The sequence below is a fragment of the Sphaerulina musiva genome (assembly GCF_000320565.1).
Source record: "Sphaerulina musiva SO2202 unplaced genomic scaffold SEPMUscaffold_12, whole genome shotgun sequence".
Taxonomy (NCBI): Eukaryota; Fungi; Ascomycota; class Dothideomycetes; order Mycosphaerellales; family Mycosphaerellaceae; genus Sphaerulina; species Sphaerulina musiva.
Genome location: NW_016017394.1, coordinates 711,281 through 738,116, shown reverse-complemented (window position 1 = coordinate 738,116; position 26,836 = coordinate 711,281). Strand labels below are relative to the sequence as shown.

At 52.6% G+C, this 26,836-nt stretch overlaps 9 protein-coding genes across 9 annotated transcripts; 6 read left to right on the top strand and 3 right to left on the bottom strand.

Moving 5' to 3' along the window:
- Nucleotides 1-748: 748 nt before the first annotated feature.
- On the top strand, nt 749-4,204 carry SEPMUDRAFT_152130 (E3 ubiquitin-protein ligase NEDD4). Its single transcript, XM_016907261.1, has 7 exons — nt 749-1,198; nt 1,261-1,299; nt 1,359-1,464; nt 1,528-1,661; nt 1,711-2,911; nt 2,962-3,619; nt 3,682-4,204. The coding sequence occupies exons 1-7, from the start codon at nt 1,159-1,161 to the stop codon at nt 3,949-3,951; spliced, it is 2,448 nt and encodes an 815-aa protein (XP_016756603.1). The 5' UTR covers nt 749-1,158; the 3' UTR covers nt 3,952-4,204.
- Nucleotides 4,205-4,804: 600 nt separating this feature from the next.
- On the top strand, nt 4,805-5,614 carry SEPMUDRAFT_121261 (uncharacterized protein; the record flags this gene model as incomplete). The annotated part of the gene is made up of 1 exon (XM_016901675.1): nt 4,805-5,614. One exon carries the CDS (start codon nt 4,805-4,807, stop codon nt 5,612-5,614), a length of 810 nt encoding a protein of 269 aa, XP_016756602.1.
- Nucleotides 5,615-5,639: 25 nt separating this feature from the next.
- SEPMUDRAFT_152127 (uncharacterized protein) lies at nt 5,640-10,508 on the bottom strand. The gene is made up of 4 exons (XM_016907260.1): nt 9,181-10,508; nt 7,413-8,724; nt 7,312-7,360; nt 5,640-7,257 (listed from the first exon to the last, which is right to left on the bottom strand). The coding sequence occupies exons 1-4, from the start codon at nt 9,630-9,632 to the stop codon at nt 7,085-7,087; spliced, it is 1,986 nt and encodes a 661-aa protein (XP_016756601.1). The 5' UTR covers nt 9,633-10,508; the 3' UTR covers nt 5,640-7,084.
- A 1,925-nt stretch (nt 10,509-12,433) lies between these two features.
- SEPMUDRAFT_152126 (dual specificity protein phosphatase 12) lies at nt 12,434-15,032 on the top strand. The gene is made up of 6 exons (XM_016907259.1): nt 12,434-12,540; nt 12,620-12,841; nt 13,049-13,384; nt 13,444-13,871; nt 13,952-14,085; nt 14,139-15,032. Exons 1-4 carry the CDS (start codon nt 12,491-12,493, stop codon nt 13,817-13,819), a joined length of 984 nt encoding a protein of 327 aa, XP_016756600.1. The 5' UTR covers nt 12,434-12,490; the 3' UTR covers nt 13,820-13,871; nt 13,952-14,085; nt 14,139-15,032.
- A 497-nt stretch (nt 15,033-15,529) lies between these two features.
- SEPMUDRAFT_152124 (Y_phosphatase2-domain-containing protein) lies at nt 15,530-18,841 on the bottom strand. The gene is made up of 5 exons (XM_016907258.1): nt 18,671-18,841; nt 18,025-18,603; nt 17,440-17,898; nt 17,175-17,382; nt 15,530-17,107 (listed from the first exon to the last, which is right to left on the bottom strand). Exons 3-5 carry the CDS (start codon nt 17,639-17,641, stop codon nt 16,321-16,323), a joined length of 1,197 nt encoding a protein of 398 aa, XP_016756599.1. The 5' UTR covers nt 17,642-17,898; nt 18,025-18,603; nt 18,671-18,841; the 3' UTR covers nt 15,530-16,320.
- On the top strand, nt 18,483-19,076 carry SEPMUDRAFT_159364 (uncharacterized protein; the record flags this gene model as incomplete). Its single annotated transcript, XM_016907840.1, has 1 exon — nt 18,483-19,076. One exon carries the CDS (start codon nt 18,483-18,485, stop codon nt 18,933-18,935), a length of 453 nt encoding a protein of 150 aa, XP_016756598.1. The 3' UTR covers nt 18,936-19,076.
- Nucleotides 19,077-19,982: 906 nt separating this feature from the next.
- On the bottom strand, nt 19,983-21,690 carry SEPMUDRAFT_152122 (GTPase rho1). The gene is made up of 5 exons (XM_016907257.1): nt 21,245-21,690; nt 21,165-21,192; nt 20,860-21,057; nt 20,661-20,795; nt 19,983-20,588 (listed from the first exon to the last, which is right to left on the bottom strand). The coding sequence occupies exons 1-5, from the start codon at nt 21,310-21,312 to the stop codon at nt 20,439-20,441; spliced, it is 579 nt and encodes a 192-aa protein (XP_016756597.1). The 5' UTR covers nt 21,313-21,690; the 3' UTR covers nt 19,983-20,438.
- A 602-nt stretch (nt 21,691-22,292) lies between these two features.
- Nucleotides 22,293-23,810, top strand: SEPMUDRAFT_136628 (uncharacterized protein; the record flags this gene model as incomplete). Its single annotated transcript, XM_016902787.1, has 2 exons — nt 22,293-23,336; nt 23,391-23,810. The coding sequence occupies exons 1-2, from the start codon at nt 23,067-23,069 to the stop codon at nt 23,808-23,810; spliced, it is 690 nt and encodes a 229-aa protein (XP_016756596.1). The 5' UTR covers nt 22,293-23,066.
- A 792-nt stretch (nt 23,811-24,602) lies between these two features.
- Nucleotides 24,603-26,364, top strand: SEPMUDRAFT_159361 (uncharacterized protein; the record flags this gene model as incomplete). The annotated part of the gene is made up of 1 exon (XM_016907839.1): nt 24,603-26,364. The coding sequence occupies one exon, from the start codon at nt 24,603-24,605 to the stop codon at nt 26,250-26,252; it is 1,650 nt and encodes a 549-aa protein (XP_016756595.1). The 3' UTR covers nt 26,253-26,364.
- Nucleotides 26,365-26,836: the final 472 nt, after the last annotated feature.

Below are 26,836 nucleotides of genomic sequence, written 5' to 3'. Positions count from 1 at the left end.
GGCCAGCTTGTACTCGTCGAAATGATCCTTTCCGAAAAGGTTTGTCACGAGTCGGAGAAAGTGATATGAACATGATATGTGTGTGGTCGGTCTGGCTATTGAGCAGTATTTTTGCTAGCGCGGAATTGTACTTGTGAAAGTTGCATGTATGCCTCCAGGTGCGATTTCTACGTTGCTTCTCTAGCTCACTGGGCGCATTGTAGTCTCTTGATACGGCGGATAGTGGCTGACATGATCTAGAAGTCATGCTCAAGATATGCGTCCACAGCGCTGTAGGGATAGTGAGTGTGGAATGGATCTGTCACAAGATAGAGGCAGCTTGAGACATTGCGAAGGCTTGAGTAGTGACTTGATCGCCGAAGCAATGGCGAGAGTTCAGACATCGCCGTCTTGTAGTTCTAATAGCATCTCCCTCTCACGATGCCGTGATCCGAAGGGACCGTGGAAACGGGATATTCCACCTCACTCGTCAGCTCGCATGCCTTGTCCTTCGACCGAGACTGGTATTGCTCAGTCAGCTCGATCTCGTCAGCATAGCCGCCTTCAGTGCCGACGACGCAGCGAGTTCCGCTCAGGTGTAGGAGGTACAGTGCAATACGGAAAGAAGCGGAGTCGACTGGTTCTGTTCAGAAATATCTCGCAGAGGTGGCGTTCACTGCTAGTAAGAGTGGGGCAAGGGCAAGGCATGGCAAGGTCAGCCTGTCAGGGCTCCTGTGCTCGTGTTTCCTCGAACCTCGACGGGAACCTCTGATCTCACCGACCCCGTCCGTACATCAACAACAGAAGCACCAACACCTTGAAAGTGCGGGTGACGAGTGCTCCGTGTTGGTTGCGCATTATCAATTCTCGACGCTTTGTTGTATCTGCACTTTACGCGCGCGAGAAGAAGTGAGCGGCACGAGCGCAGAAAGTGGCGCAGCGCAGTTGACCTCGCAGTCGCCATCGTCATCCCACCGCGGCCACAACCACGACGACCACGAGGTAGCGGAACCCATACCACCACGACGGCGCGATCATTCACACCCTCTTGCCATATTCACGCTTGTCAGCGCGCTCTATCGACCGCGACGCTGTCCTCCACCGTGCATGGTACATCCCTAGGCGCGAGCACATATACACAAGGCGAGCAGCAGACACCGCATACATTCACCTGGCGCCATGGCCGACCTCCCATCGCAGCCCAACCTACGCATCACCAGTATGTCAAACAGCGTGGAAAGAATGAGATATGGTGTCTGGATAAGGCTGACACGTGAGCAGTCATTGCCGCAGATGGACTATACAAGCGTGATGTCTTCCGTACGTCCTGAGCTATGGGATCGGCTGTGATGCCAGACGAATACTGATCGGGTGGTTAGGCTTTCCGGACCCGTTCGCTGTCGCAACAATAGGTGGAGAGCAGACAAAGACGACCGGAGTGATCAAGAAGACGCTCAATCCGTATTGGAACGAGAGTTTCGACATGTATGTGGGGCTCTGGCGCGTGGCATGAATTAGACTCCCGGCAGCGTGCTGACAGCCCGCCAGGCGTGTGGACGAGGACAGCCTACTCGCAGTTCAAATCTTTGACCAGAAGAAGTTTAAGAAGAAGGACCAGGGCTTCCTCGGCGTTGTGAACGTGCGCATTGGAAGTGTTATCGACCTCGATGCCGGTGGTGATGGTACGCTAGGTTGCATCTATGGACGGCCTTGCATGCTGACTGCAAGCAGAGATGATTACTCGTGATCTTAGAAAGTCCAACGACAACTTGGTGGTGAATGGCAAGCTCATCTTAAACTTGTCCACGAATCTACGCACGCCGATAGCCTCTGGCGCTCGTCCGAATGGCAGTTCCGCGGGACCTTCCACTAACGGTGCGCACACCCCTTCGACCCCTGTCGGTGCGCAATCCTCTGCCTCGCTACAGACACCATCGACGAGCGTCGCCGGGCCAGTGGCTCCGTCTCGACAAAACACGGGAGGCGTTCCGTCAGCAGCTCCTCCGTCCACCACCAACGGCACTGGCACGTCCGCGAACAGAAGAGCGGATGGTTCAGGATTCAGTGCATTTGAAGATGCGCAGGGGAGACTACCGCCTGGCTGGGAGCGGCGAGAAGACAACTTAGGGAGGACCTACTATGTGGACCACAATAGCAGGCAGACTACATGGATCAGGCCGACTGCAAACTTCAATGCAGGGGAGCAGCGCGCTCAGCTAGAACAGCAGACGAACATTGAGCGACAAAGGCATCAAGGCAGAACGTTGCCGGAAGATAGGACTGGTGCCAATTCGCCAAGTCTATCGGACAGACAGAACTCTCCTGGTCATACTCCGAACCCGACCACTGCTGCAAATAATGCCGCCAGTGCAGCACAGATGGTGGCTACGGGTGCTACAACTGCTGGAACTGGCGAGCTCCCTGCTGGCTGGGAACAACGGCACACTCCAGAAGGTCGAGCATACTTCGTGGACCACAACACGCGAACCACTACGTGGGTTGACCCTCGGCGACAACAATACATTAGGATGTACGGTCAGAACGCTACGGGCAACAGCACTATTCAACAGCAGCCCGTTTCGCAGCTCGGCCCACTGCCGAGTGGATGGGAAATGCGTCTGACCAACACGGCGCGTGTGTACTTTGTGGATCACAACACGAAAACCACCACTTGGGATGATCCACGACTACCATCATCGCTGGACCAGAACGTGCCACAGTACAAGCGTGACTTTAGAAGAAAGCTGATCTACTTCCGATCACAACCGGCATTACGAATTTTGTCTGGACAATGCCACGTCAAGGTTCGAAGAACGCACATCTTCGAGGACTCTTACGCGGAGATCATGCGTCAAAGCCCGAACGACCTCAAGAAGCGCCTCATGATCAAGTTCGATGGCGAAGACGGCTTAGACTATGGTGGACTGTCGAGGTATGTTATGGATCTAGCTGCGAATGGGTAACTGGCTAACATCATTACAGAGAGTTTTTCTTCCTTCTTTCGCACGAGATGTTCAACCCCTTCTACTGTCTGTTCGAGTACAGTGCACACGACAACTACACTCTGCAGATCAACCCCCATTCTGGCATCAACCCGGAGCATCTCGGCTACTTCAAATTCATTGGGCGTGTTGTAGGCCTCGCCATCTTCCACAGACGCTTCTTGGACGCATTTTTCATTGGCGCTTTCTACAAGATGATTCTCAAGAAGAAGGTTAACCTGCAGGATATGGAGGGCGTCGACGCCGAGTTCCATCGGACGCTTACCTGGACCATGGAGAACGACATCACTGACGTGATCTACTCAACATTCTCGGTCGAGGATGAGCGTTTCGGTGAGAAAGTCACTGTCGACCTAAAACCTGGTGGCCGCGACATTGAGGTGACGAACGAGAACAAGAAGGAGTATGTGGAGCTTATCACAGAATGGCGCATCCAAAAGCGTGTGGATGAGCAATTTAACGCCTTCGTTACTGGCTTCCACGAGCTTATACCTGCGGATCTCGTCAATGTCTTCGATGAGCGCGAATTGGAGTTGCTCATCGGAGGCATAGCAGACATCGACGTTGATGACTGGAAGAAACACACCGATTATCGAGGTTACACGGAGAATGATGCTGTGGTTCAGAACTTCTGGAAGGTAAGCATATGCCCTCAACTAGTCACAGGCGTTGTGCACACTCATGCTAACGCAAATTATAGGTCGTCAGGGCTTGGGACGCAGAGCAGAAGTCTCGGCTTCTGCAATTCGCTACTGGCACCTCGCGAATTCCTGTCAACGGTTTCAAGGATCTCCAAGGTTCAGATGGGCCTCGAAGATTCACGATTGAAAAGTCTGGAGAGGAGAACCAATTGCCCAAGTCGCACACTTGTTTCAACAGATTGGACTTGCCGCCATACAAGAGCTTTGATGCGTTGTCGCAAAAGCTTGTGTGGGCCGTCGAGGAAACTGTCGGGTTCGGCCAGGAATGAGCACGAGTTACTCGGCAAGTTTGCAATGCGATTCTCTGTCTCGTACCTGAAATTTGTAGCGGCAATTCCATGGCTCGCATCTGCTCTATCCTGTCCATGGTAGAGTCATGATGATGTGTGTGTTTTTTTTACCGGCGAGACAATGAGGGGCGGGGCAATAGCTAATCTCACTATTCTTTCATATGCTGCTCTCTGTGCATACGTTACGAGGAAAGGAGAGGAATAGGAAATGGCAAAAAAAAACTTTCAATCCTCCTCATTTTACGATGATTGTTTTCCTGCTCTCTTTCATTCACTTGTTCGGGCCAGGTTTATTGGCTTCCTTCCATTCATTCCTTTATTGTTGTTGCACAACACAACACAACACGATTCATTCAGAGGATTGTGTTGTAAGTATATAAGTAGTATGTATGCTGGCTGGCTGGCTGACTGCGCAAGTTCAATGACTTCTTTGTTTTGAACTACACAATGTCTTTGTTTTTTTTTCACTCCTTCTCACAAGTGATTTGTTGTTTGCATTGTACTCCTTTGTGTTGTGTTGTTCACCTATGCTTGCTTGTTTGAATGTCGTTGCCATTGGCCATTAGTATAAAATAGACTACCGCCATCCTTTTCGCGTTGAGGGAATAGTAGACAGATATCAACCACTCACTCACTCACTCACTTACACACTCACTCACTCCACAAGAGGACAAGGGCGAATATCTGGAAGTGGTGAGTGGTAGCATATAGCATCTAACCCACTTTTTGGCCTGACTTTACTTTACTTACAACAACAGCTACCTAGGCAGCTTTCGACCCCTTTTCCTCTACAGCAAGACAAGATACGAGACAGACAACCAACACCGCAGAGATGCTCGAGCGACTTCCCCCTGCAGTGATGGGCTTGGTGGCAGAGCAAGCAGACAATGCAACACTCCTCGTAATCGGTTCGATTTCCACACTCATCAGAAATAACTCCGCTAATGCCTTTGCAGAACGATATTTTCGCTCCCTCGACGTCAATGTTCCACAAGGCTCGCAGGCCCAGACCCTCGCTCTCCTGCGACAACAGCCAGTTTACAGGACGACAGTCTCGAAAATCATATTCACGGATTTGACGGGGGATATGCACGCCACAAATCAGCGAATTTACAACATCAATTCGATTCTCGCCCTGGTGCCTCGTGTCGAATCCATTTCGATCCAGACCGCACGTGGGTTTCGGTTTACAGATATAGTCTTTACTTGTCTCCGACAGACTCCCCTTGCCGGACTCCGTCATGTGCACATGGCCGGAGACGAGAATCATCCACGACCACCACGGGCGCGCAGGGCTGATGTTGTGGCTTTACTGACCACGCACAGACAGACCATTCGCACGCTCTATCTTGAAACGGCCATGTTCTCTAGTCAGGAGTGGGAGCCCATTTTGGTGTATATCCGCGATCACATGGTTCTGGAGGAATTTGTTTTCTCTCACTGCGAGTATGAGAATGAGGACGCCGAGCCACTCATCACGATTGACCCGGCGCGGTTGCCGTTGGATCTCGGCGCGGGAGCAGGCTACCATTTCCATGACCATGTGGCCGAGATGTATGGTGTGCTGGGTATTCGTCGAGGCGTGAATCGGCTCCTTCATGATCTCGGGTTGGCCAGCTATGATCCACACAGGCCGATGTAGATGGTGCAGGTAAGTGGTACTTGGGCATGTCTTGATTTGCTTGAGGGCCTCCGTCTTGTGCTTGTGAGGCATGCTGGTGCTGGTTGATAACTTTAGGGTAGTCAATAGAATGAAATGTGATCTAACGTGCGAGCAATTCTGCTTTGTGTCAATTCCCAATCCTCTCTTGTGGTGACCTACTAACCCGCCCTGGATTCTGTCCCGATCGAGATCAGACAGTAAGCACAACGAAGCAAGTGAGGTCTCATCAGGCTCCGTGTCCTGCTGGCACACGTGATGATCTCATTCCGGTTTAGACAGGTAGGTCCGTCTCAGTCCTTTCCTATTTCTTAGCCAAACCGGGGTAAAGAAGTGCAAGTGCGTATCAGACTTTCCATGTCTTGAGGTTGTTAGAAAAAAGAAGACGGAAGGAGCGAGGTCTTGGCTCTGACGCGGACGGCAACGAATTTGAAGTCGATTGCTTGGCCTCAGGTATGACTATGCATGTGACTGCAGGCTGGTGCTTGCAAATTGTCTGCTTCACTTTATTATAGAGTGCTCAGATTGATCTTTAGTGATTTGCCGTACATGCTTGATGAATCTGTCATTTCATACAGCCGGGGTTATCAGCAGTACGGTTGACCACATCGGTCCAAGCATAAAAACAAGAAGAAGAACATCCCAGGACCACTTATGAGCGTGCGTCCTGTAGCGCCACGAGCCTCGCCGCTGTAGGGATATCGGTGACCACAGCTCGCCGTCTCCTGCCGTCATCGGTAACAAGACGTATCTCAAGCATGCCTCCGACCCTTTGCGTGGAGCTGTTCCGGGAGAACACTGTTGGATTGAGGCGCTCTTCGCAAATCTGCCAGATGTGTAATAAATTTTTACGCTGCTGAAAGAGCTGATCTATGACGACGCAGTCTTGACTCCTGAGATTGATGGATCTATGCCCCAAGCAAACCAAAAGTCTCGTCGGTATGGTGGGGCTCTGTGGCTGACTTCCTTCGTTCCCGTGAACGAAGCAATTCAGCTCGCCAAGCGCGGTTATCGGCAATATGCTCGCAAGCATGAGAATCCATCATGGATCATGCTAATAACGTGAGCAGATCTATTAGCGCCATGGACCACTATGCAGTGCCATGGTGTCGAGAACAAAACCAGTCATGTACAATGCCCCGGCTGCATTAGCTTTGACATGTCAGATCAAGCTGCCTCCCTTTGCAACGTTCTAGACGAATAGGACATTGCTTTTGTGGTCGCAAGAATCCTGTGGTACCGTGATCAGGCATCAGAGGTAAATGTTCGACATGAATGTTAAGGTATGCCTCGAAAAATATGCACGCCAAACGCTTTTCAGAAATGCGTACGCGTCCATTATGCTTTTGCGTCGTGATCATCGTCATCAGATTCATAGAAGCGTGAATGTGGAGAGAGAGAGAGAGCACTCTCGAGCAGTGTTTCGGTAGTGTTGGAGACCACGATGCATGCTCAGCTCGACTCGCCAGATGCTATACCGCTGCCAAGCTGTGCATCTGGCGAGTGGCTATTCGTCGAAACCATCAGAGCCGAAGGTGCAGCGTGACCAGCTTGTGTAACCACTCGCTTTTCCGGCAAAGGCTCGTCTTTCATGCATGCGAGTTCCAGCATATTAGTCCATTTTCCTGTCCTCGTCAGTCAATGTACATCTGCGGTGAGCATCATGAGCAGCAACGTACCCGATGTGCCTTGGTGGCTGTGCTTCAAGTGTTGCCGGAAGTGATCAGCCTAAAGTCCAATCAGTACATCCAATTTGATCGGTCCATCGCACGCTGCTTACCCGGAAGAATTTCTTCGCTTGGTTGCATTCGCCAAATTTGTGCACGTGGTTGAGATGCTCGGCGCGCATATCCCACTGAGGCGGGTTCGGGAACTCCTCTCCACAATAGCCGCAAATGTCGTGCCCGCTACCAGCTCCAGAGCTGTGAAATGCTGCTTCCACGCCAGCAAGAGCGGCGCACGACCAGCTGTGTCGACGTAAATGAAGGGAATTCTGGTGCCTCTCTGCTTCGTTCTTGTTTTTAAACCGATTGGGGCAATAAGCACAGGTATACTGCTTCTCCGACTCGTGTAACCGCAGATCCTCTTCCATATCGAACTTTTTCGGCTTCTTCGGACAACATTCACAGATGAAAACTCCTTGCAAATGCGACGCAGAAGGCTTTCGAGACTGCGGCGCGCTCCCACAGGGGCTCTTGGGCTGCACCGCGGGAGCTGCCGCAGAATTGGGGCCAACAAATCCTTTCGAACTTGGAAGCTGCTGTGCATTCAGTCGTGCCTCTGTTGGATCAAAAGCAGGAGACAATCCATTAGGAGAGATGCGACCCGAAGCATAGCTGGTTGCAGCACTGCTCGGTATGCTGAGGCCAGTGAGTGATGATCCTAGCGAACCATGCCTTGGACCATAGGACGAAGCTGAAGAGACCGAAGAATGGTTCGGGTGAAACCGCGAGATGGGCGAGGCTCTAGGCAGCTGTTGTACAGACCGCCGGTGCGTGACCTCGCCGTGCACTGAAGCGCTGCTCACCGAAGCACGATCTTCACGAGTCAAATCTCGGGGTGGAGACGAAGCGCGCCGTTTCTGTCCAGCTCGTGCGTGGTCGTCTGACCTTGGACTTCGATCCTGTCGATCCCGGATGTTCAGGTCTCGCATGTGACTGTCCTCCATGGGGTCGTCTTGATGGAACATGGACGCATCGTAGCTACCTCGTTGCGAGATACTGTCCTCAAAGGTCAAGCTACTGTGTCGCGAAGGTTGAAAGCGGCCGCTTTCGTGGTCATTCCAGGACCATGTGAACCCTGGGGAAATAGCGCCGGAAGATGGCCAACGCGAGCTCGCGGGGGATTCCAAGGAGCCCTGCTGCGATCGCTCTGGCATGGAGAGAGGTCGCAGTAGCTGGGAATTACGACGCTCAGTCTCAGCATGAGCAAGCTGTGCAGTTTCCTGCACATTGGCAGGCGCATACGAGATTGAGGAGCGCTTTGGGGTTGGAGGGCCATTAGGTCCTCCAATGCGACTCAATAGCTGCTTGTCGTACGTGTTTGAAGAGGCCTCTAAGGTCCGCTGCTCGAGGTGTCTCTCGCCATGGAGTCTGTGCTCATTGAAAGTCAGCATCATTCTAGATATGGTAGCCAAAGGACGCAAAACGAGCTGCATGACTAGTAACAATAAGATGCAAAGTCATTGACCAGTCAGCGGCAATCGATCATTGCTTCAGCTGCGGCTGGTCTTCATAATTCGACGCTACGGCTGTGCCGTCACACAAGCCAAGCAGTCTACATGTTCGACTTCCGTTCGGGAATGCCAAAATTCGAAAACTTGCTGCTGCTCTCTTTCTCTCTTTCTTTCTTCCTTTCTTTCTTCGGCCCATAACGTACATCTTTCTGTGACAGTGATGGTAGCATTTACCAATAAGAGCCACAACAGCAACCGTGGTCGAATCTCGAGTACAATACTAGTAGCGTTTGGGACTTCATCACCACAGATGGTGCTTTGGATATAGCAAAATACGAACAGGCGTAACGTAACGTAGAGCAAAGAAACATACCTGTAATCTGAGCCCGGTCTGGACATGCTGCCGTCGTCGCTTGGCGTCAGGCTCCCGCTCTCCACCAGGTCGTTGATGTGGCCCGTGATGGTCGCAGTGGTGGAAGTAGATATAGCACTCCCTCGGCGTGCCCAGTCGGTCGTATGGGTATATCCAGCGATGTTGTCCCTATCTGCTCTGCCTCCAAATGCTCTGACTTGTGCTCCACCTAACAGGCTACTCCCTGGCTTCACAGATGCAGACTTCCCAAAATCAGAAGCATTAGGATCGTTGCCCCACTGCCAGCCAGGGTCGTGGTTTGGCGAGATCGGTATATAAGATGGAGGCGGTAAAGGCGGTGGAACAGGCTGTTCCTGTGCTCTCGGTATTGTCATGGGCGCAGGAGCGCTCGGATAGTGCGGCGAGCTTCGAAAGCGGCGGTGATTGAGCGTAATGTCTGGTATACCAGACATCTTCCCGGATCAGGTGCGGGCTCATGAGCGGCACAAGCAGAAGCAGAAGAAGAAGTAGAAGAAGCAGCAGGAGCACGACAACACCAGCTCGACCGGCGAATCGGTCCTCAATGTCAGCGATTGCCACCACGCTCGGTGTGGCAAGGCACGTCTTGACAAGAGCGCTTACTCCGTTCACTGCAGCGTCTTGCAGCAGCAGCAGCAGCAGGAGCAGCAGGAGCAGTAGTAGTCGCAACGGCACTACTGTGACGCACGCAGAGGGCCAGGTGCGAGCTGAGCGGGACTGGATTGAAGTGGACAGCGCGAAAGGGCCGATGCGAGTGCGTGCTCGGGCGGAGGATGGGAGCACTGATACGCTCAGTCAGCCCTACTGTACTGCCAGTCCCAGGCCATGCGAGAGGAAGGGATGTGAGAGGTCCGTCTTTTGCTGAGGTATGGGTATTCCGAGATAGGCAGCACAGCACGGCAGCACAGCACAGCCACAGCCGGACACAAGCACGCCTCGAGGGGTGGGCTGCCTAGTTCTGCAGAGCAGTGGACCAGGGCCGGCGAGAGAGAGGCAAGGGAGCTTGCTTGCTGACCTGAGGGGATAGGTGTTGAGCGCAGGCGAAGGGTACCGAGAGGCTACGGCGGTAGTGGGCGCCTGGGGGGAGGAGGAGGAGGAGTAGCGGCCGGAGCGCTGCAGGAGAAGCACAGCGGTCTAGTCTCGTTCAGGTCGTCGTGCAGGCGGAAGAGGGAGGGCGAGGGCGAGGGCGAAAACGAGCATCACGGCGTCGGCGGAGGGCATGTACCTATGCAGTCAGTCGCCTTATGAGGTTGTGTGCCATAACTCCTAGCGCCAGCGCTCGTGAACAAGGTGCAAGCTAGGAGGCAGACCCTCGCCCTCGCACAAGCCATCAGCACGCAGCACGCAGCAGCGCTAGGGGAGGCAGGCGGGCAGCTAAGAGGACGAAGAAGGTATGTAGGGTGTAGATTGGGTCGTTGGAGATCGCGCTCTGCGAATCTGCGCTCTCGGACTCTCGGTGCTACGGTGCTAGGTCAGGTACGTACAGGTAGGAGGTAGGAGGTAGCTCATCAGCATCATCATCATCATCCTCCCTCTCATGGTTGCAGCCCACTGAGTCTGACCTCCGAGGACCCTGCCCTGCCCTGCCCTGCCCTGTCCTGCAAGGCTGTAACCTGCAACCTGCGACCTGCGACCTGCAACCTGCCCTGCAACCTGCCCTGCCATGCTTTATTGCCCTTGCACTGCACTGCTGCCCTGCTGCCGGCAGTCCGTCACCGCACACATACGGTCACATAGCCTCTCCTACCACCTACATCCATCCACCCACACGTCGCTCTTTTAGCCTGTAGGAGGGTGGGACGTCGTTGGAACGAGGGTGTCCCCCCCACGGACGGAGCCGCATGCACGAGATGATTCGCTGCTCGGTCTCGTGCACGAAACAATAGGGCTGTGCGGGCTCTGTCCGTGCTCCTCTGGGATGTGCGCACAGCGTTTGGCGTCTCGTCGGAGTCGTCAATCATCAGATCAATCATGAGCTGGTCATTCACACAGAGGGCACGCCACGCCACGAGACGAGGAGAACGGACTAGTTCCGGTTAAACTACCTCCTAGTCGCTCCAGGCTGGCAGAACAGGCCGACTAACTACAGTATACAGTACTATGTACCTACCACCTGTGAGCCTCGGGTCCCAGATCCGCTGTCCGTGGCCGAAGCAGAAGTAAGAGCCTCTAGAAAGGTACACACTACACAGGTACCTAGGTATAGTACTGTACCGTAGGCTCAAGGGTTTTACTCCTAGGAGTGCATGGAAGTGCGTGCTGAATAGCTGCTGCTCTCTGGTCCGCCGTCGACCTTACAAAACGGAGTGAAGGCTTGCTCCGGTCATCCATGCACTGTGTACAGTGTGTATCTAGGATATTCTAGCTGCATGCTGGCAGCCGTGCATAAGTTGCACGCACATTGCTCTGTTGAAAGTTCAGGCCACCCGCGCTTGACGCTTGTCTTACCCACGGCAGCAGGGGCGGACGTCTTCGTGGTCGCCCACTGCATCAATAGCAAGTATTAGAAACTACCTACTGTACCCGTGTTGCTGACACACACCCGCTTCGATGGACAGGCCAGTAGTGTCGATCGATGAAGCAGATGGCATCAGCCGGGTGCTGCTTCTTTCTGGAGTTGTACAGCTGGCTGCAACTGCAGTCACCATCGAGGTAGAGGTACATCCATGATGTGGGCGAGGCTCTCGTTTGCGTGCATCGTGCGTGCGAAACACGCATCCTTCCCAACTACCTACAGCCTCCTACTAATATCGCCATGGTACAGGTTGCAGCAACGGACCCGAGCCCTGTGGTCACAACGCCTGCACTGGTAGCGGGGGCATGTGTCAGATGTATGGGGGTGGCTGTCCGATCTGAATACACTTCCCGTGCAGAGCTGCCTCCTGGGAGTCCTGGCATACCGTCAGAAGAGACGTCTAGACACATGGCACAGCGGTCCGATGCTGGTCTTGAAGAATGAAGCCGAACGCCTCTCCGAAAAGTGGCGTGTGTGCAAAAATTTGTAGAGTTGTAGTTGTAGTAAGGTAGTACCTAGGAGGTAGTAGTCGATTTCGATTCCATGTGTGGAAAACACGGAACAGCCCTACAAGACCACAGCCTACATGTACTCAGCACTCTATCAAGCTCACGGCACGGACACTAAAACCACCGAAATTCGGCCCTGGTCAGATCTTCCCGCCTCCAGCACCCATCACGTCGACCTCTGCACTACCAACCAACCACACTACAGGACGCCAGGAAGCCAGAAGCAAGACGCCGCCGGATCCATCATCACACACGGTGCGCACTCCTGATGGCGCTTCTCGACAAAGTGCCCGGCGAGCTGGAGTTGTACATTGGCGGGTTCGTCTCAAGCCTCTGCTGCTGCTGCTGCAAGCCTTTTCGCCCATCGCCACATCTAGACTCTGATGATATGTGGTAGGCTCTTTACCTTGCGCCGCAAAGAAGCACTGCAGACTGCGGGCGTCACCCATGTTCTGTCAGTGCTGAGATTGCCGCTAGACGACAAGTTGTTTGAAAACTATGAGCACAAGGTCGTAGAGGTTGATGATGTCGACGACGAGAATTTGCTGGAGCACTTTGATGACTGCAACAAGTTTATTCAAACCGGCCTGGATGCCGGTGGTGGTGTCCTCGTGCACTGGTGAGTCGGAATCTGTCCGCACATCCTGTTGAGGAGCAAAGCAAGGCCTGGTGGCTGCGTGTCACGCTCGCACAGCGACCAGGCCATGGCCAGTGCTCTCACTCGGCCGTGTCAACATGCTGGGAGTCGCACACGTAGATGGGCTTCGTGGAACATCTTGTAGTAACGACCTTGTCAAGACGATGACACTGACCACGGACAATGCAGTGCCATGGGCAAGTCCCGTTCCGCGACGTGTGTGATCGCTTTTCTGATGCACAAGTATGGCCTGAGTCCCGACGAGGCGCTGGCCCAGCTTCGAGAGAGCAGACCGCTCTGTGAGCCGAACGATGGCTTTTGGAAGCAACTAGAACTATATCACGAGATGGGAAGGCCCGAAACGGTCGAAGACGTCCCTGCCTATCAGCGCTGGCTGTATCTGCAAGAGGTCGCCTTGAGTCGTGCTTGTGGTCAAGCTCCCGATGCAGAGAAGATTCGGTTCGAGGACGAGCACTCCACTGGCTCTGGGAATGTAGATTTCGAAATGCGTTGTAAGAAGTGCAGGTGAGTGAGCTGGCCCATGAAAAGCATAGCTCGCTCGGCCATCATGCTGACAAGGTCAGACGTACACTGGCTACTTCTCAGTACATTGTCAGCCATCAAGCGCATCGAAATGACGAGTCTGGCTCGCCTCCGAATCGTACAATTACATCGGCACCGTGCGCTCATTATTTTCTGGACCCACTTTCCTGGATGCGGTCAGAACTCGAGCAAGGCAAACTAGACGGCCGACTTGAATGTCCGAAGTGTAACACAAACGTGGGCAAGTATGCGTGGCAAGGTATGCAGTGTAGCTGCGGCAACTGGGTCGTGCCCGGTATCAGCCTTGCCAAAGGCAGGATCGACGAAGTCAAATCAAAACCGCACGATAACTATGGCATTCGAATGCCACCATCAACAAGCACCAGGAAACCAGGCCAAGGCCAGGGCAATTTGTAATACGCGAGCCTCATCTTTGGAAGGAAACGTTGTTCGGCGACCATGCACAATGGTGAGTTGTCGATGTAGGGTCCCTGTGCGCTCAATCATCCTAGCTTAAAGATTCATTGATTCTGACTGATTGTCACACAGTTATGCTGCCATGAACATGACGAGTCAAGCTTACGCCATCTCTTGTCATGCTGGCCTGACATGCGGTGACATGCATCAATGCGGACTTGCTCACTGCTGACGCGCGCAAGCAAAATCGGAATCGGTACCGAGAAGTATGAGCATTGTGCTTTTGCCATCTGGAGGCTTAGGCTGATGGCGTCTCAAGCAATGCTATGTCTTGGCGAGTGTGTATACTTTGGTATGCTGAGCTCAAGCACCACGTACCGCATATGCTCGTCAGCCAGCTACACGATGCACTACATCAAGCACGAAAGCTGATATGCATGAGGGCTGGAGGCGCCTCTGCATTCCCATACGACATCGAACTACGATGTAGATCAACCAAAAGTGGGAGCCGAAACACGAGGCTGTGGAGGGTTGTGATCAAAAGGCGCGATGCGAACTGCAGGAATGGCTGAGTTGTGCTCAGCCCTATGACTCAACGACACTCGTCCTCGGCTACGCTTTGACTGAGCTTCTAGGCGAAGTTGAGACGGGTGGAACGAACCCGGAACCACCACCTGAACACAAGTGTAGACATGGCACTATCGACTGCGAATAGTATATATACCTACCTATGTGGCCATAATGGACCTGATAAAGGCTCTGGTTGTAGCTGATACAACATCTAGTCCCACTCACATCGCCCCGGACGCTGCCCCATCAAGCAAGATCAGACTGCATTCAAACATCTTTCTAGGAATCCTGCAGATGATCATAGCGTTCAACACCAAAACAGACGTGACACTAGCACACACCCCTTGATGCGAACAGCATTGAGGACAAAAGTCTCTACTACTCCAATAGTAGCCCTTCCCTATTCGGGTCCGCCCTAGGGTCCTCCAAATAGTCGTCGCTCTTGATCTCAAAATACTCAAATCTAGGTATCAACAAAAGAAGCAAGAAAAGCAACGAAAAATCGGCCTGAAAAAGTACCGACTCTCCGACAAGCTAAGAAGCTAAGGAGCTACATACATTACATAGGAGGTAGGAGGTAGTATACCAGCTATTGCTTCAAACTTCCCACATCTTACTAGCTACAATCTCTCTCTCTCTCTCTCTCTCTCTTCCCTACCCAGTGCAGGACAGGCATTGTCCCCCCCCCCCCTTTTAGTAAGGCACTGTAGATAGCTTTCTCGGTGCCTTTAGTAGTTTTACCTATACGAGTCCTGTACTCTCTATACTTTATACTAGAGAGAGAGAGAGAGAGAGAGAGAGAGAGAGAGAGAGAGAGAGGTCGGTCTACTGTATTCTGTACTCTCTATAGTGTACTGTACTCTACAGTACTCTACCTCCTAATTCTGACTAGATACCGAATACGATAGTAAGATAGATAGGATACGATACCTACATGTACCGAGCCTACGTACCTAAGTTTTGATTTTTTTTATATTCTTTTTAAAATCTAGAGAAACGACATATTTCTTATTGAATTCATATCGACATAGTCTGTGTGTGTGTATTACCAAAGTATTTCGTATTTGGTATTCGGTATTTGCACATTACTTATAGTAACCTGTACCTATCTCTAGGTAAGGCACGTCCTATTTTTGTTTTGTTGCTTGTCATCGTAATGCCCGCCTGCCTGCTGTCTGCCCGCTGTCTGCCTGCCGTTCCAAAAAGTACAAGTACTTGGTAACAAAAGTATGTAGTACACACCAAGCCGCCCACCTTTCCCATGATTCTTTCCTCTTCTCTCCTCTTCTCGCATGGGGAAACCGCACTGTATTCTTGCCCCCCGCCCGTCTGTTCGTGTGATTACATCTGCCTGCATTGCTGTTCTGTCTGTCGCAGCGAGAGACGCCATTGCTTTTTGTGGGGTGGAAGGGGGGATGCCGATGTCGTATGATCAAAAGAATGCAAATGCAAATGCAAGCGAAACAAATGAGAAAAAAGCATGCCTCCCATCCCGATCGTCTTTGGGGTAGTTCTTGTTCCTTCCTCCCTCCCATCCGATGACCATCATCATCAATATACAGACCAACCAGCGCCTACGCTAAATCCAATGCTCCAGTTGGAGTCTTATGCCACGAAAGGCGAAGACAACAACGAGCAGAAACCAAGCCCGCTGAACGGGTGGTTGTGTTAACGCAAAGAAAAGAGCATTCGTGCCATCGCTCAGCGGTCACACCGGCTGGGCGCAGAGGCTCGATAGTGTATCGTTCCCTTTTTCGAGCTGAATGTTGCTGCGGAAGCAGTGAGACGCTCAAGGGATATGCGATGCCAGGCCTCGTCGAGTAGACGTGGCCGTCTGCACACCCTTCTCATCCAGCTCTCCATGGTCATCATCGCACTTTGCCCGGGGACCTGCCATCCCTGATTCGAGCAGGTTCAGCTGACGCACATTTCTAAAAGCGACTGCCGATGGGGATGGGCGAAGTTGTGGATGATTCGGAAACGACCACACCGTCCATGTGCTTCCAGCCACCACTGCCATCATTGTCATCCTGGGTGTCCATGCGAATGTCGACATCGTCCTCTGCTTCGACTTCTTCGACCGTCACATCGGGAGTGTTGCCCATCTGTGGCTGCATGAGACGAGGATCGATGTTCATGTCGTCCGCATTTTCCTGCGCCTGCTTGCTGGCAGAGCGCGCAAGCGCCATCAGGATCGGACCGTCGTCATTGTCGCTCGACCCGCTGCTGCTGTACATCGACGCAGTGTTATGCGAAGGCAAAGAACTGGCCAGCTCGTAGACACTGTTGAACGAATCATTGCGCCCACGTCCGAACTTCTGGAGCAGAGACTCAAAACCCCCGAGCAGATTGTTGTCTCGGCCGTAAGTATGAACATGCTCGGGGTCAAAGTCCTTGATCAGTTGGATGTCGCCTTCACGTGGCTTGGGGGTTGCATAGGTGCTGTACTCCTCCAGGATTTCGTGCATTGGCCATTGCTGGATCTTGCGAATGCAGGCAACAACACAACCGGTACGGTGGCGGCCCTGATTGCAGTGGATATACACCGGGTGATTCTGGGGGTTGAGCGCGAACAGAATCGCATAGCAGAGAGTGCCGAGGTTGGTCTTCACCTTTCCCTCCTTGTTGGGCTCGACATCAATAATGGTACGTCTAATGCCGCGAGTAGCCACGAAATGGTCGTAAGTCTCACAAGACTCTGTCTTTGTGACCAACGTGCTAGGCAGCAGTCAGCGCCAAAAAAAGGAGGGAGGATGACATAATCGCAAGTATGAAAAGAACGTACAGAATCGATTTGATGCGCAACTCGGAGAGGAACTCGATGTTGCGCGCCTTTGGAAAAGCGCTGCGGAAGATTGTATAAGGAACCACGCTGCCGTAATTTGGTGCAGGCAATAGAGGCGACAGTCGCACTGGACATGGGTCTAAAGTCAGGCGGGGAGTTGGACAGCGAGAGTCTGGCGGCGACGATGGCTGAGAGGAAGTGCATCCTACTTAATGCAACAGTCAGCAACGCCCGTGTGTCTCAGGAGGGGCAGCACGCGACGTACGTCCGTCAATGTCCATAGGGTCGGCAGCACCCTTCACATGGCAGTCCGGCTGCGACATGGCATGCTCGATCTCTTGCGACATGACGTGCATCATCTCCTGCGAGATGCTCATCTCGACCGCTGGTTTGGCAGTATCCTTTGCGATTGGCGCACTGCCGTTCGAGTCCGCCGCGCTGACGAGATTGCTTCCCAGAAATGGCATCACGCACCGTCAACTTGTATGTGTGAATTACTACTGTGACCGTCGACAGGCGTGGTTGTCCTAGGTCTGTCTCTTATGGGTCGAGGCGGGTAGTGATCGAACGATGGTGTATGTGGTGGTGTTGAGCTAGCCGTGCTGTATGAAATGCGGTATTGACGGTGGATCGTGTGCACGGAAGAATTGATCGATCGTTCGTTCGAGACAGAGGCGGGTGTCTAGGAGGGGGCCGTCTTCGAAGGCGGGTTGTTGCTACTCTGCTAACAACAATCACTCAGCACCTGCATCCAGGGAAGCTCTACAATAGCACTGTCTTCATTCACCCAGCGAGCGGGGGAGGCAAGCGAAGAGACACGCGCGGGCAATGGCAGTTGCAACTTACTGACCCTGCAAGCGGTGGTCAGAGGATAAGAAAGGCCATTTTCGAAGTTGTTGTGCTTTAGCTACACTGAAGCAGACCCTCACGACGTCGTTCGTCGGTTCGCACTGATCGCTTGGGGATGGTATGGGGGGTTTGCCTTGTGAGTCGAGACGAGGGTGTGTCTTGGTGGTGGTGGTAAGGGTAGTGGTGGTGGTTGTGGTGGTGGTTGTGGTAGTAGTAGTGGTTGTGGTAGTGGTGACAGTGGTAGTGGGGGTAGAATTGCAGGAGTGTTGTCGACGGCTAGTGAAGAGAGGAGAGAGGAGAGTGAAGATGTCCCCTTCTCTCGTCTTCGAATTCGAAGTCTGGTGCGTGTGCGCTCGAGTTCCTGGCGCTGAGTGAAGTCTGACTTTGGCCTTCACCAATCTCGAGAGTGGTAAAGTGCTTTCCCGGGGCAAGCCGTAGAATGGTTGCGGTCTTGACTACATGAGCCTTTGGCTCTCCCAAACCACACGTTCCCTTCCCTTCCTCACTGCAACACTGACTGCAACCAATATCACTCTGCTCACCCTGAGCTTCTCGCCCGCCGAGACTCAATCAATCAGCGCTGGTGGACATGGTCAGACGAGTCTCACGTGCTCTGGAAGGATGTCTGAGAAATGGGCCCTGAATACCTCGAAACTGCGCCCGCGCTACGGTGTCCACGCCGCGCACCTCGCCGCCGCCGCCGCCGAACGAAGGATGAAAAGGCAAAAGAGCGCGTCCGACGAACAATCCGCTCCGGCGGTCAGTAGTCACAACACAAGTGGGATGCGGTGCTGGACCAAGCGTGGCCTGGCGATCCCCGGTTGGATTTGCTCGCTTAGTTCTAACAAAAGGAGAGAAATTCCTGCGGACGCCGCGGGTGGGCACGGTTCGGCCGGCTTTTGCGTGCGATAGCCTGGCTCAGCCTGCATGCAGTCGCCCGAGACTCTGTGAGCGACTGCACTTGAGATGCAGAGTACGGTGGTACCTTTGTCAATAAAGTTGCTTTGCCCCCTGCTGCCTTTCTTCACGGCCTGCAGCTTCCTGATACTCCCCTTGCTCCGTGGCCAAGAAATACCTTTGGTTTGACCAGCCTGCTAGCAAAGACCCGAGTGTCTTGTAGGCCATAGGCACTTGTGAGTGTTCTTGACCGTGAGAGTGAGTGACGAGAGCGTGGGCTGATCGTCCGATCAATGATAATATGCCCATGGTACCATGTGTGCGCTCCCACACTACCACACTGGGTGAGATATTCTATTGCGTAATGACCAGGAAATCAATTGCGTGTCTGTCCACAAGACATGAAGTTTCATTCGAAAAGAGACAAAGATTCCTTTGACCCTGTGACGATGGACTAAAGGTATCAACCGGAATACTAAGAGATGCCAACCGTGTCTGTTGCATACCTCATCAAGCATGTGACATTTTGGTCACGCCATGAGTACCTTAGCGCAGGCAGGCTCATGTGTGCGATATGATACCTACCTACATGTAGTAGTGCTGATGATACCAGCGACTCGGTAGATACCATGTCTCCTATAGTAAGGTACCTAGGTAGGTGATCATCACTCGTACGACCAACCTCATGCGAACAGACGCCTCGTCTGCCTCGAAATACGCATGATGAGGCCCTGAACCGAATACTAACAGCACTGTGGAAGAGGAGATAACCCCACACACATATAAGGTATCTACATTTCAGAAGACGTGCCCTGCGTGATCGTTACCTCGCGGCTTCATCTTTCGCTCGAGGCTGGGGTGCAAGAGACAGACACGCGGAGATGGTGCTTATCAGTACCTACTCGTACGCATCATCAGACTTCCCGTGTCGTCTGACTACAAAGTACAGCAGAGTGTGGGACAAGTCATCGTCAAATATCCCCGAGGGGCGGCGACGACACGGCAGTCTTCTCTGGCAACCTGAGCGATAATAATGACTTGGCAACATTGGCACATCGCATTCAGTGGATGAACAACATTTGATTTCCCAAAATTGTAACGCCAGTACAGTATTGCCATGATATGACTCTAAAGGAGAAGGCAGGAGCATGAGGAGCCCCAGCAGAGTAACGAGCCACCAGCCCATCGAAAATGAAGGTCCAGCCAGTTGATGATGATGGGCTCCGCTTCCCCCCAAACCCTTTACACGCTCGCTTTCGCTTGTGCCCATTCCCTTTCGGTCCAACCGTCATCTACGCAAGATGTGTACTCTCGCCTGGTGATCGTCGTGGGGGGGAAATGACATAAAAACACGCCCCTCCATGCTCGCTCGCTTTGTTGCGTCTTCATCGTTTCTGCAGATTAAAGGTAGAGTAATGCAGCTGCAATTGCCGTCGGTCTCTCGTAGACGTGGGGTTCGTTGATAAGACAGGTTCGGAAGACAGTCGTTGGGCTGGGTGTGACAGCGTGCGGAATAGTTTACAGAATGGAGCACTTCTTCTCCTTCTTCTTTCTCGTGAGAAGAGCAGCACGTGTAGCGTGCTCAAAGACTTCCCTGACACCTTCGTTGGTCTTGGCAGAGCATTCGAGGTACTTCTGTGCACCAATCTTCTTGCGAACATCCTCAGCCTGGAAGAGGCGGTGTTAGCATGCATTGGAGACACTACACGTGCGGTTTTCCTCCGTCTCCGTATGACTTACCTGCTCTGGCGTCACTGGCTTCTGCGAGGTCTTGTGCAGCTCCTCGATTGTCTTCTGGTCGTATCTGAGATCCTTCTTGCAACCGACGAGAATGATGGGCAGGCCCTGGCAGAAGTGGAGGACTTCTGAGATCCACTATATGGCACAGCCAATCAGCATACAGACTCCGTGATGCGAGGCACGTGAGAGTTAGCCATACCTTCTCTTGCACGTTGTCCAGCGAATCTGGCGAGTCGACGGCGAAGCAAATGAGGATGACATGCGAGTCGGGGTATGATAGAGGTCGGAGACGGTCATAGTCTTCTTGGCCAGCAGTATCCCACAGCGCTAGTTCAACATGTTTGCCATCCACCTCGACATCGGCGACATAGTTCTCAAACACAGTTGGGACGTAGACCTGGAAGAGGTGGTGTCAGCACGTGCATCTGAAAGTACTCGTTGGGCCTTATCGGCGCTGGATGACGCGGTCGGTGGTTAAGGGGCGGGTGGAAGGACACGACGAACCTCTGGAAAGGTACCCTTGGAGAAGACACTGGGGCGGAGAGTCAGTACTGCTGGTATGGCGGAGAGGCGCTGGCACTCACATGAGAAGACAAGTCTTTCCGCAGGCACCATCACCCACGATGACTAGCTTGCGACGGATTTCCGCCATTCTGCGCAACGGGGTGACGATGCGCGCAGCGGGTGAGGTGGTAGAGGGCGGCGAGGTGGGTGGAGGTGAGCGATGTGTGGTGAGCGGTGATGGAGACGGTGTCGGTGTCGGTGTCGGGGGGGTTGGTAGCGGGAGGGAGAGGTGGTGCTGGACGAGGAGTGGGCAGAAAGGAAGTCGCAGATGGATTGAGGCGTTACCTCAACTGGACGGCTAGTCCCGCTGCTGGGCTGGCTGGCTGGCTGGTGCTGGCTGGCTTTGGCTCAGCTTTGGCCTGGGCTGTGTTTGCTGATGAGCAAGACTGCGCTCTTTCACCGACGTCCGAGCGCAGAAAGGCCTCTCTCTTTCTCTCTCTGTCTCGTGCGTGGTAGTGGTGTTGGTGATGATGATGATGATGGGGGGGTGATGGCGGCGGTGGTGGGAGAACGATGAGAGGGACTACATGTACTAGGAATTGCTGGACCGAGGGATTGTGATCGCGTGCAGCTGACGGCGGTGTAACAACAAGCTGCACATATACAGCGCAGTGTGTACTATCAAACTTGGCTTGGCTTGGTGAGCCCGACCAGGCAGACGACGCCAGACGACGGCCTCCCAACTCCCATAGCAACAGCCAGCCTGAGGAACCTCTCAGCAGCAACGGAGCAACCTCACCCTGCGGTCCCTGCCAGCCAATGAGGATGCAGCGAGAAACGACGCCTGCCGCTAACGCACCTATCAGCAGCAAGACACTGCCAAGCCCATGCTCCTCTCACTTCCAGTCTTCCAACTCTGCCTTCTCTCTTCCATCTTTTTCCATCCTCCACCACCACTTGTCCACCACCACCACCACCTCCACCACCACCACCTCCTCCTCCCCCTCACCACCGCTGTCCCCTGGCCAGCCATCACGGCTCTCGCGGTGATGCCCCCGTTGCTTATATTGCATGGACCCAGAGGAGCACGGGCAATCATCATCTCAACTGCAGGCGAGGTCATCCCAACTTCTGCAGCGCCACACTCGCAATCCTAGCACAGCTGAAAGACGGTAAGACTCGTAGGCCTGGAAGATCGGCAAGGTAGGCAGCAAATGCATCTCGACCACTCCGCCGTCGATCAACGGCCCGTGCTGAGCTCCAAATGGTTTCGTCTGGCATTCCGAGTCACAACATCATCTTCTGAGACAGTTCGAGAATCAAATACCTTACACGAGAGCAGCGACCGTGATGTGGGCGAACATCATCAAGAAGAACACTTTGCATTAGCCATCCTCCATCAAATAGCAGAACATGTCTAGCTGCTGGCTCGTTACGTTGTGCAAGCGCTCACTACATGCAAGCTAGACGCCTATCAAGCAATCGTAGGTATCGAGCACATCAACTCGTGGAATGAGTACTTTCACAACAAGCAGATACAACACCATCGCACTCTGCTGTTCCAGACTGGATCGCGCTCCAGGGCAGACCTCCCCGACACCAGCCTTTGTGCGAGTTGAAACAAGTATACCTCTGGAGTTATTGACGACAAGTGCCACAATAGATCGAACCAAGGCGTTCAGTGCGCTCACACAGACTGAACATTGCTACAACCGAGATTATCTCACCTCTCGACGATGTGCATCGCGACAAAGTGCCGGAACACAGGTGCGCACGTGCCATTGACAGATATATCCTTTTGCAGTGTGTTGGCGAGGAATCGCTTTATAAGAAGGCTGAACATGGCAACCACCCTCATCAAAGCAACACAGCAATTCGCCAACTCAGCGAGCCCACATCATAATGCATTGCACCTATCGACACCCAGACCGCCTATATACCTCAGAGGTATTCCAGGGCGCGGTGTTACGCTTTCCAGACGACAGCCTGGTACATAGATTCATCAATGAGCGCGTCCATTACCGCAATGAAGCAGACGACCAAAAGCCATACCGAATACTAGATCCTTACTGGGATAGAAGAAAAGCGCTCCCAAGCACTGGCCCTTACGACCATCCAATCGTGGTTCTATCTCGACCTCGAGAAGATCCCGATCACATCGTGTTCGCAGTGGTGAGCACAAGTCGCGTTTTTCAGAACAGAGCTATCTAGACTAAATACCCACAGATGACAACAACACTGCGCAAGGCAGACCGACCTCGCGGGATTTTCACACGTGAACGTGATTACGTTGCAGTCTATCCCTCATCTCCCATCACAAAGTACTTTCCTGGGTCGCATGGTTTGAGTGGTGCCGTGCTTGAGTTTTGCGGACGAAGAAATACGCGCAAGAGCGATGTCTGTATCAACCCCATCTTTTGTACGAAATGGCGTAATTGCACTCGATGGAAGGATGACTCTGGCACAGTCGGCGGCTGGGCACTCAATCCAGAATCTGTCACTGCCGTGCTCGACCATGCCAAAGCGCGCCTAAGGTACTCTCCTGACGTAAATCAGTTCAGGCCACACTATGGGATAAAGTCTGCGGCAGCTTCACAGTTGCAGCGAAAGAACATTGCAATTCGTCCCAAGGTTCTAAGAACTTAAGGCCACAGATGTCGAATCCCACCGCGTGTCAGTCAACTCGGGACCTGAGGCAAGTGAGAGAGGAGATCATGGAAGCTACGCCACCACCTGATTCTCGCGTCGGCACGTCGAAAGAGCGTATCGTGTTGCCGCGATCCATGTCGTCGAGAGCACTCTCTCTGTCCAAGGGTAGGCCACGCACCCGCTGCTTCCTTTGTAGGCCTGGAATGCAGCGGATGATGATGATGATGCTGAAGGGATGCTCCGCGTGATATCTTCCAATAGTTCAAATAATTCATGCTATAGACGCTGGCGTCTGGCAGAATGATGATACCTTATCATTGAAAAACAGCAATACTGTCTATTCTCGATCCGGTCCTCGGCCTTGTATACTCTCTTCTCTCTCTTCAGTTTATCGTTCGCGGATCGTGTTTGTATGCGCAGCTCAGAATACAAAGCACAGACGAAGAAGACCTCGCCAGCCTACTATTTCGAAGGCGGAAATATCATGCTATCATGTGCTTGAGACTGCTCTACCCGTAGTACCTCCTAGGCGAAAGAATACTGAAGTCCAGGTTAATAGAATGTGGTCTTCGACTCTAAGCAAAGTGGGGGCCTAGGTATTCAGGAGCTATGTAGTCAGCGCCTCGCACGGGCAGAAGTTACACCTATGTACCTCGGGATGTGGGGCGATTCATTCTCCCCAGCCAGGTTCCAGGCCAGGTCCCATGAAAGTATACCGTAGAAGGCAGCCAGAGAGAAAGAGGGAGAGAGATGCCAACCAACAAAACAACCTGATATATACCTTACCACATGGCTTCCGCAACCAGCAGCACCCCACGCTCCCGCTCTCGATCCAAGCGGTCCACCACCAACCTCGCCAACCTCCGCCTTGCACCCCTCTCCACCAAGTACGAAGCAGACAGCAAAGGAGATGGAGTGAACAGTCCTCTCCGAACACCCTACAATGCTGATAGTGAAGCTGCCTATATTCGACGACATCCGAGCTACTTGGTTGGACAGTCTGCGCCGACGACTCCAGGGATCTTGAGTAGGAGTGGTAGTCGGAGCAGAAGACGTTCGCGCGTGGGAGGCGGGTTGAGTAGGAGGGGGAGTTTGTATGATCGGGACGATCACGATAACGACGACCAGGAGGAGGATGGGGAGGAAGAGGAGGGGAGAGGAGCGGATGTTTCTACTGCGTATGTCACGGGAGGTCCTGTAGTGATCAGAGAGGCGGATGATAAGAGGAGACGTGAGATTGTTGGAGCAGGACAAATCCCCAAAGCGAAAAGCGAAGCAGCTCTTTTTTCGAACTCTGCTGCACAGTCGGGTTATAGACGATCTTTGCAGCAGCAGCAACAGCAATCTCGCAGGGATGGTAGCAGATATGGTCATTATCATCATTCGCGAGGTCGAAGATCAGGTGCAGCTACACCTACAGCTCAGAAACGGTTGCATGATGATAATAACAATGACAGCTGGCTCACACATGCGGGCGCCATCACTTCTGCTTTAGTCCGGGAAGATAAAGGACAGAGTTGGATTGCCACACGTCAATCTGCTACATCATTGGGAAGAGAGATTCCGTCAGCCGCGAATTCTGAGGATAATGATGATGATGAAGATGATGAGGAAGAAGACAACTACGAAGCTATGGCGCAGTTGGCTGCTAGTACAGCTGGCATGAGACACAGTTATTCTTATCATATGGGCTATGATGGTGCCTTGAGTCCGACGAGCGTAAGACAGCAGCCGATCAGGGCTTGGGGTAGTCGGTATGGATCTCGACCTGCAAGTAATCGGACTAGTAGACTGGCTAGTCCGGTGGGGATGAGGACGCCAAAGCGGAGGACATCTGACCAGGGAGGAGGAGGGTATTTCGATGTTGTATCGCCAATGGCGGAAGAACAACAATATCAACAACGACAACAGCAGCGTTCGAGATCTGAATTTCACGACGGAGACCACTACGACGATGAAAACGAAGACGATGACAGATCCCTCGTAGGAAAAGATGGATTCGGCTTAGGAAATATGGTCGATCGCATCATGAATTTCAACCTCTTTGGTGCTCCCCCTCATGGAGAGGGAGCTGAGACAACTGATGATGATGATTATGATGACCATAATGACAACGACGACGAGCAGAACCGCATAAAGAGTAGTGTTACTGCTGGCGGTGCAGCTGCTTCTGCTACAACAGCTCACAACGAAACTGCCGAAGAAGCGCACAAGAGAATGTTCGCGGAGAAGGAAAGACGAAGGGAGGAAAAGAACAAATTGATGAAACAACAAGCTGCTGCAGCTGCAGCTGCAGGTGGTGGTGGTTCTACTTCTTTGAGCTCAGATGGGAAGAATACTGGTCGAGTGCAAGATCAAGATTATAGTAGTAGTAGTGGTGGTGCGGGTTGGCAGGATGCGAGTTGGTTGTTGAGCGTGGCTGCTAAGGCTTTGTTTTGAAACAAAAAAGAGAGGGAACAGGGGGGAGGGAAGGAAGGATTGAGACTAGGACTATTTTTCTGTGGTTTTTTGATCTTGAAAAGGGGGAAAAAGGATTATGGATGCAGAATGTTATGATGAAGGATGAATAAATTTATGTTCGGATTTTGGTGTTCAGGTGGATTTACCTCCTCCTTGTTCTTCTTCTTCCTCTGTTCCTTCTCCTCTCCTTGTCCCCTTCTTCTCTCTTGGCGAGATACATTGTAGTAGAGACGGGAACTTGGGCGAGAGAGCCAGCCAGTCAGCTACAGGCATATTCATATTTCATTTTCCACGACTCGGAAGAATTCTGATCTTGCAGCAGTTGAACTTAAGTTGACATACTTGGATACCGAAGGTCTCTATAAGTAGGCCTATAGATAGTCTTCCAGCCTAGAATGTAAGACACTCGTCAGGAAAGGAAAGGAAAGGAAAAAACACCTACATACATATTGCTCACTAACGTATTAAGGTCAGGTAGGTAGGTAGGTAGGTAGGTAGGTAGGTAGTAGTATACAAAGACCCATCAATCCATCAATCCATCTCTCCCATTACCCAGCCTCATA

What these genes read in the sequence shown, in the direction of transcription:
- SEPMUDRAFT_152130 (XM_016907261.1), top strand. Translation starts at nt 1,159, where the DNA reads ATGGCCGACCTCCCATCGCAGCCCAACCTACGCATCACCA. An exon ending in ATACAAGCGTGATGTCTTCC is followed by an intron (nt 1,300 to 1,358) that starts GTACGTCCTGAG and finishes TCGGGTGGTTAG; the next exon opens with GCTTTCCGGACCCGTTCGCT. An exon ending in GACTATGGTGGACTGTCGAG is followed by an intron (nt 2,912 to 2,961) that starts GTATGTTATGGA and finishes ACATCATTACAG; the next exon opens with AGAGTTTTTCTTCCTTCTTT.
- SEPMUDRAFT_152127 (XM_016907260.1), bottom strand. Translation starts at nt 9,632, where the DNA reads ATGTCTGGTATACCAGACATTACGCTCAATCACCGCCGCTTTCGAAGC. An exon ending in AAGCGAAGAAATTCTTCCGG is followed by an intron (nt 7,361 to 7,412) that starts GTAAGCAGCGTG and finishes ATTGGACTTTAG; the next exon opens with GCTGATCACTTCCGGCAACA. An exon ending in CAGCCACCAAGGCACATCGG is followed by an intron (nt 7,258 to 7,311) that starts GTACGTTGCTGC and finishes TGACGAGGACAG; the next exon opens with GAAAATGGACTAATATGCTG.
- SEPMUDRAFT_152126 (XM_016907259.1), top strand. Translation starts at nt 12,491, where the DNA reads ATGGCGCTTCTCGACAAAGTGCCCGGCGAGCTGGAGTTGTACATTGGC. An exon ending in CTGGAGTTGTACATTGGCGG is followed by an intron (nt 12,541 to 12,619) that starts GTTCGTCTCAAG and finishes GATATGTGGTAG; the next exon opens with GCTCTTTACCTTGCGCCGCA. An exon ending in ATGCGTTGTAAGAAGTGCAG is followed by an intron (nt 13,385 to 13,443) that starts GTGAGTGAGCTG and finishes TGACAAGGTCAG; the next exon opens with ACGTACACTGGCTACTTCTC.
- SEPMUDRAFT_152124 (XM_016907258.1), bottom strand. Translation starts at nt 17,641, where the DNA reads ATGCCATTTCTGGGAAGCAATCTCGTCAGCGCGGCGGACTCGAACGGC. An exon ending in CCCTATGGACATTGACGGAC is followed by an intron (nt 17,383 to 17,439) that starts GTACGTCGCGTG and finishes TGTTGCATTAAG; the next exon opens with TAGGATGCACTTCCTCTCAG. An exon ending in TTGCGCATCAAATCGATTCT is followed by an intron (nt 17,108 to 17,174) that starts GTACGTTCTTTT and finishes ACTGCTGCCTAG; the next exon opens with CACGTTGGTCACAAAGACAG.
- SEPMUDRAFT_152122 (XM_016907257.1), bottom strand. Translation starts at nt 21,312, where the DNA reads ATGGCGGAAATCCGTCGCAAGCTAGTCATCGTGGGTGATGGTGCCTGC. An exon ending in GGAAAGACTTGTCTTCTCAT is followed by an intron (nt 21,193 to 21,244) that starts GTGAGTGCCAGC and finishes TCTCCGCCCCAG; the next exon opens with TGTCTTCTCCAAGGGTACCT. An exon ending in TGGACAACGTGCAAGAGAAG is followed by an intron (nt 20,796 to 20,859) that starts GTATGGCTAACT and finishes TGTGCCATATAG; the next exon opens with TGGATCTCAGAAGTCCTCCA.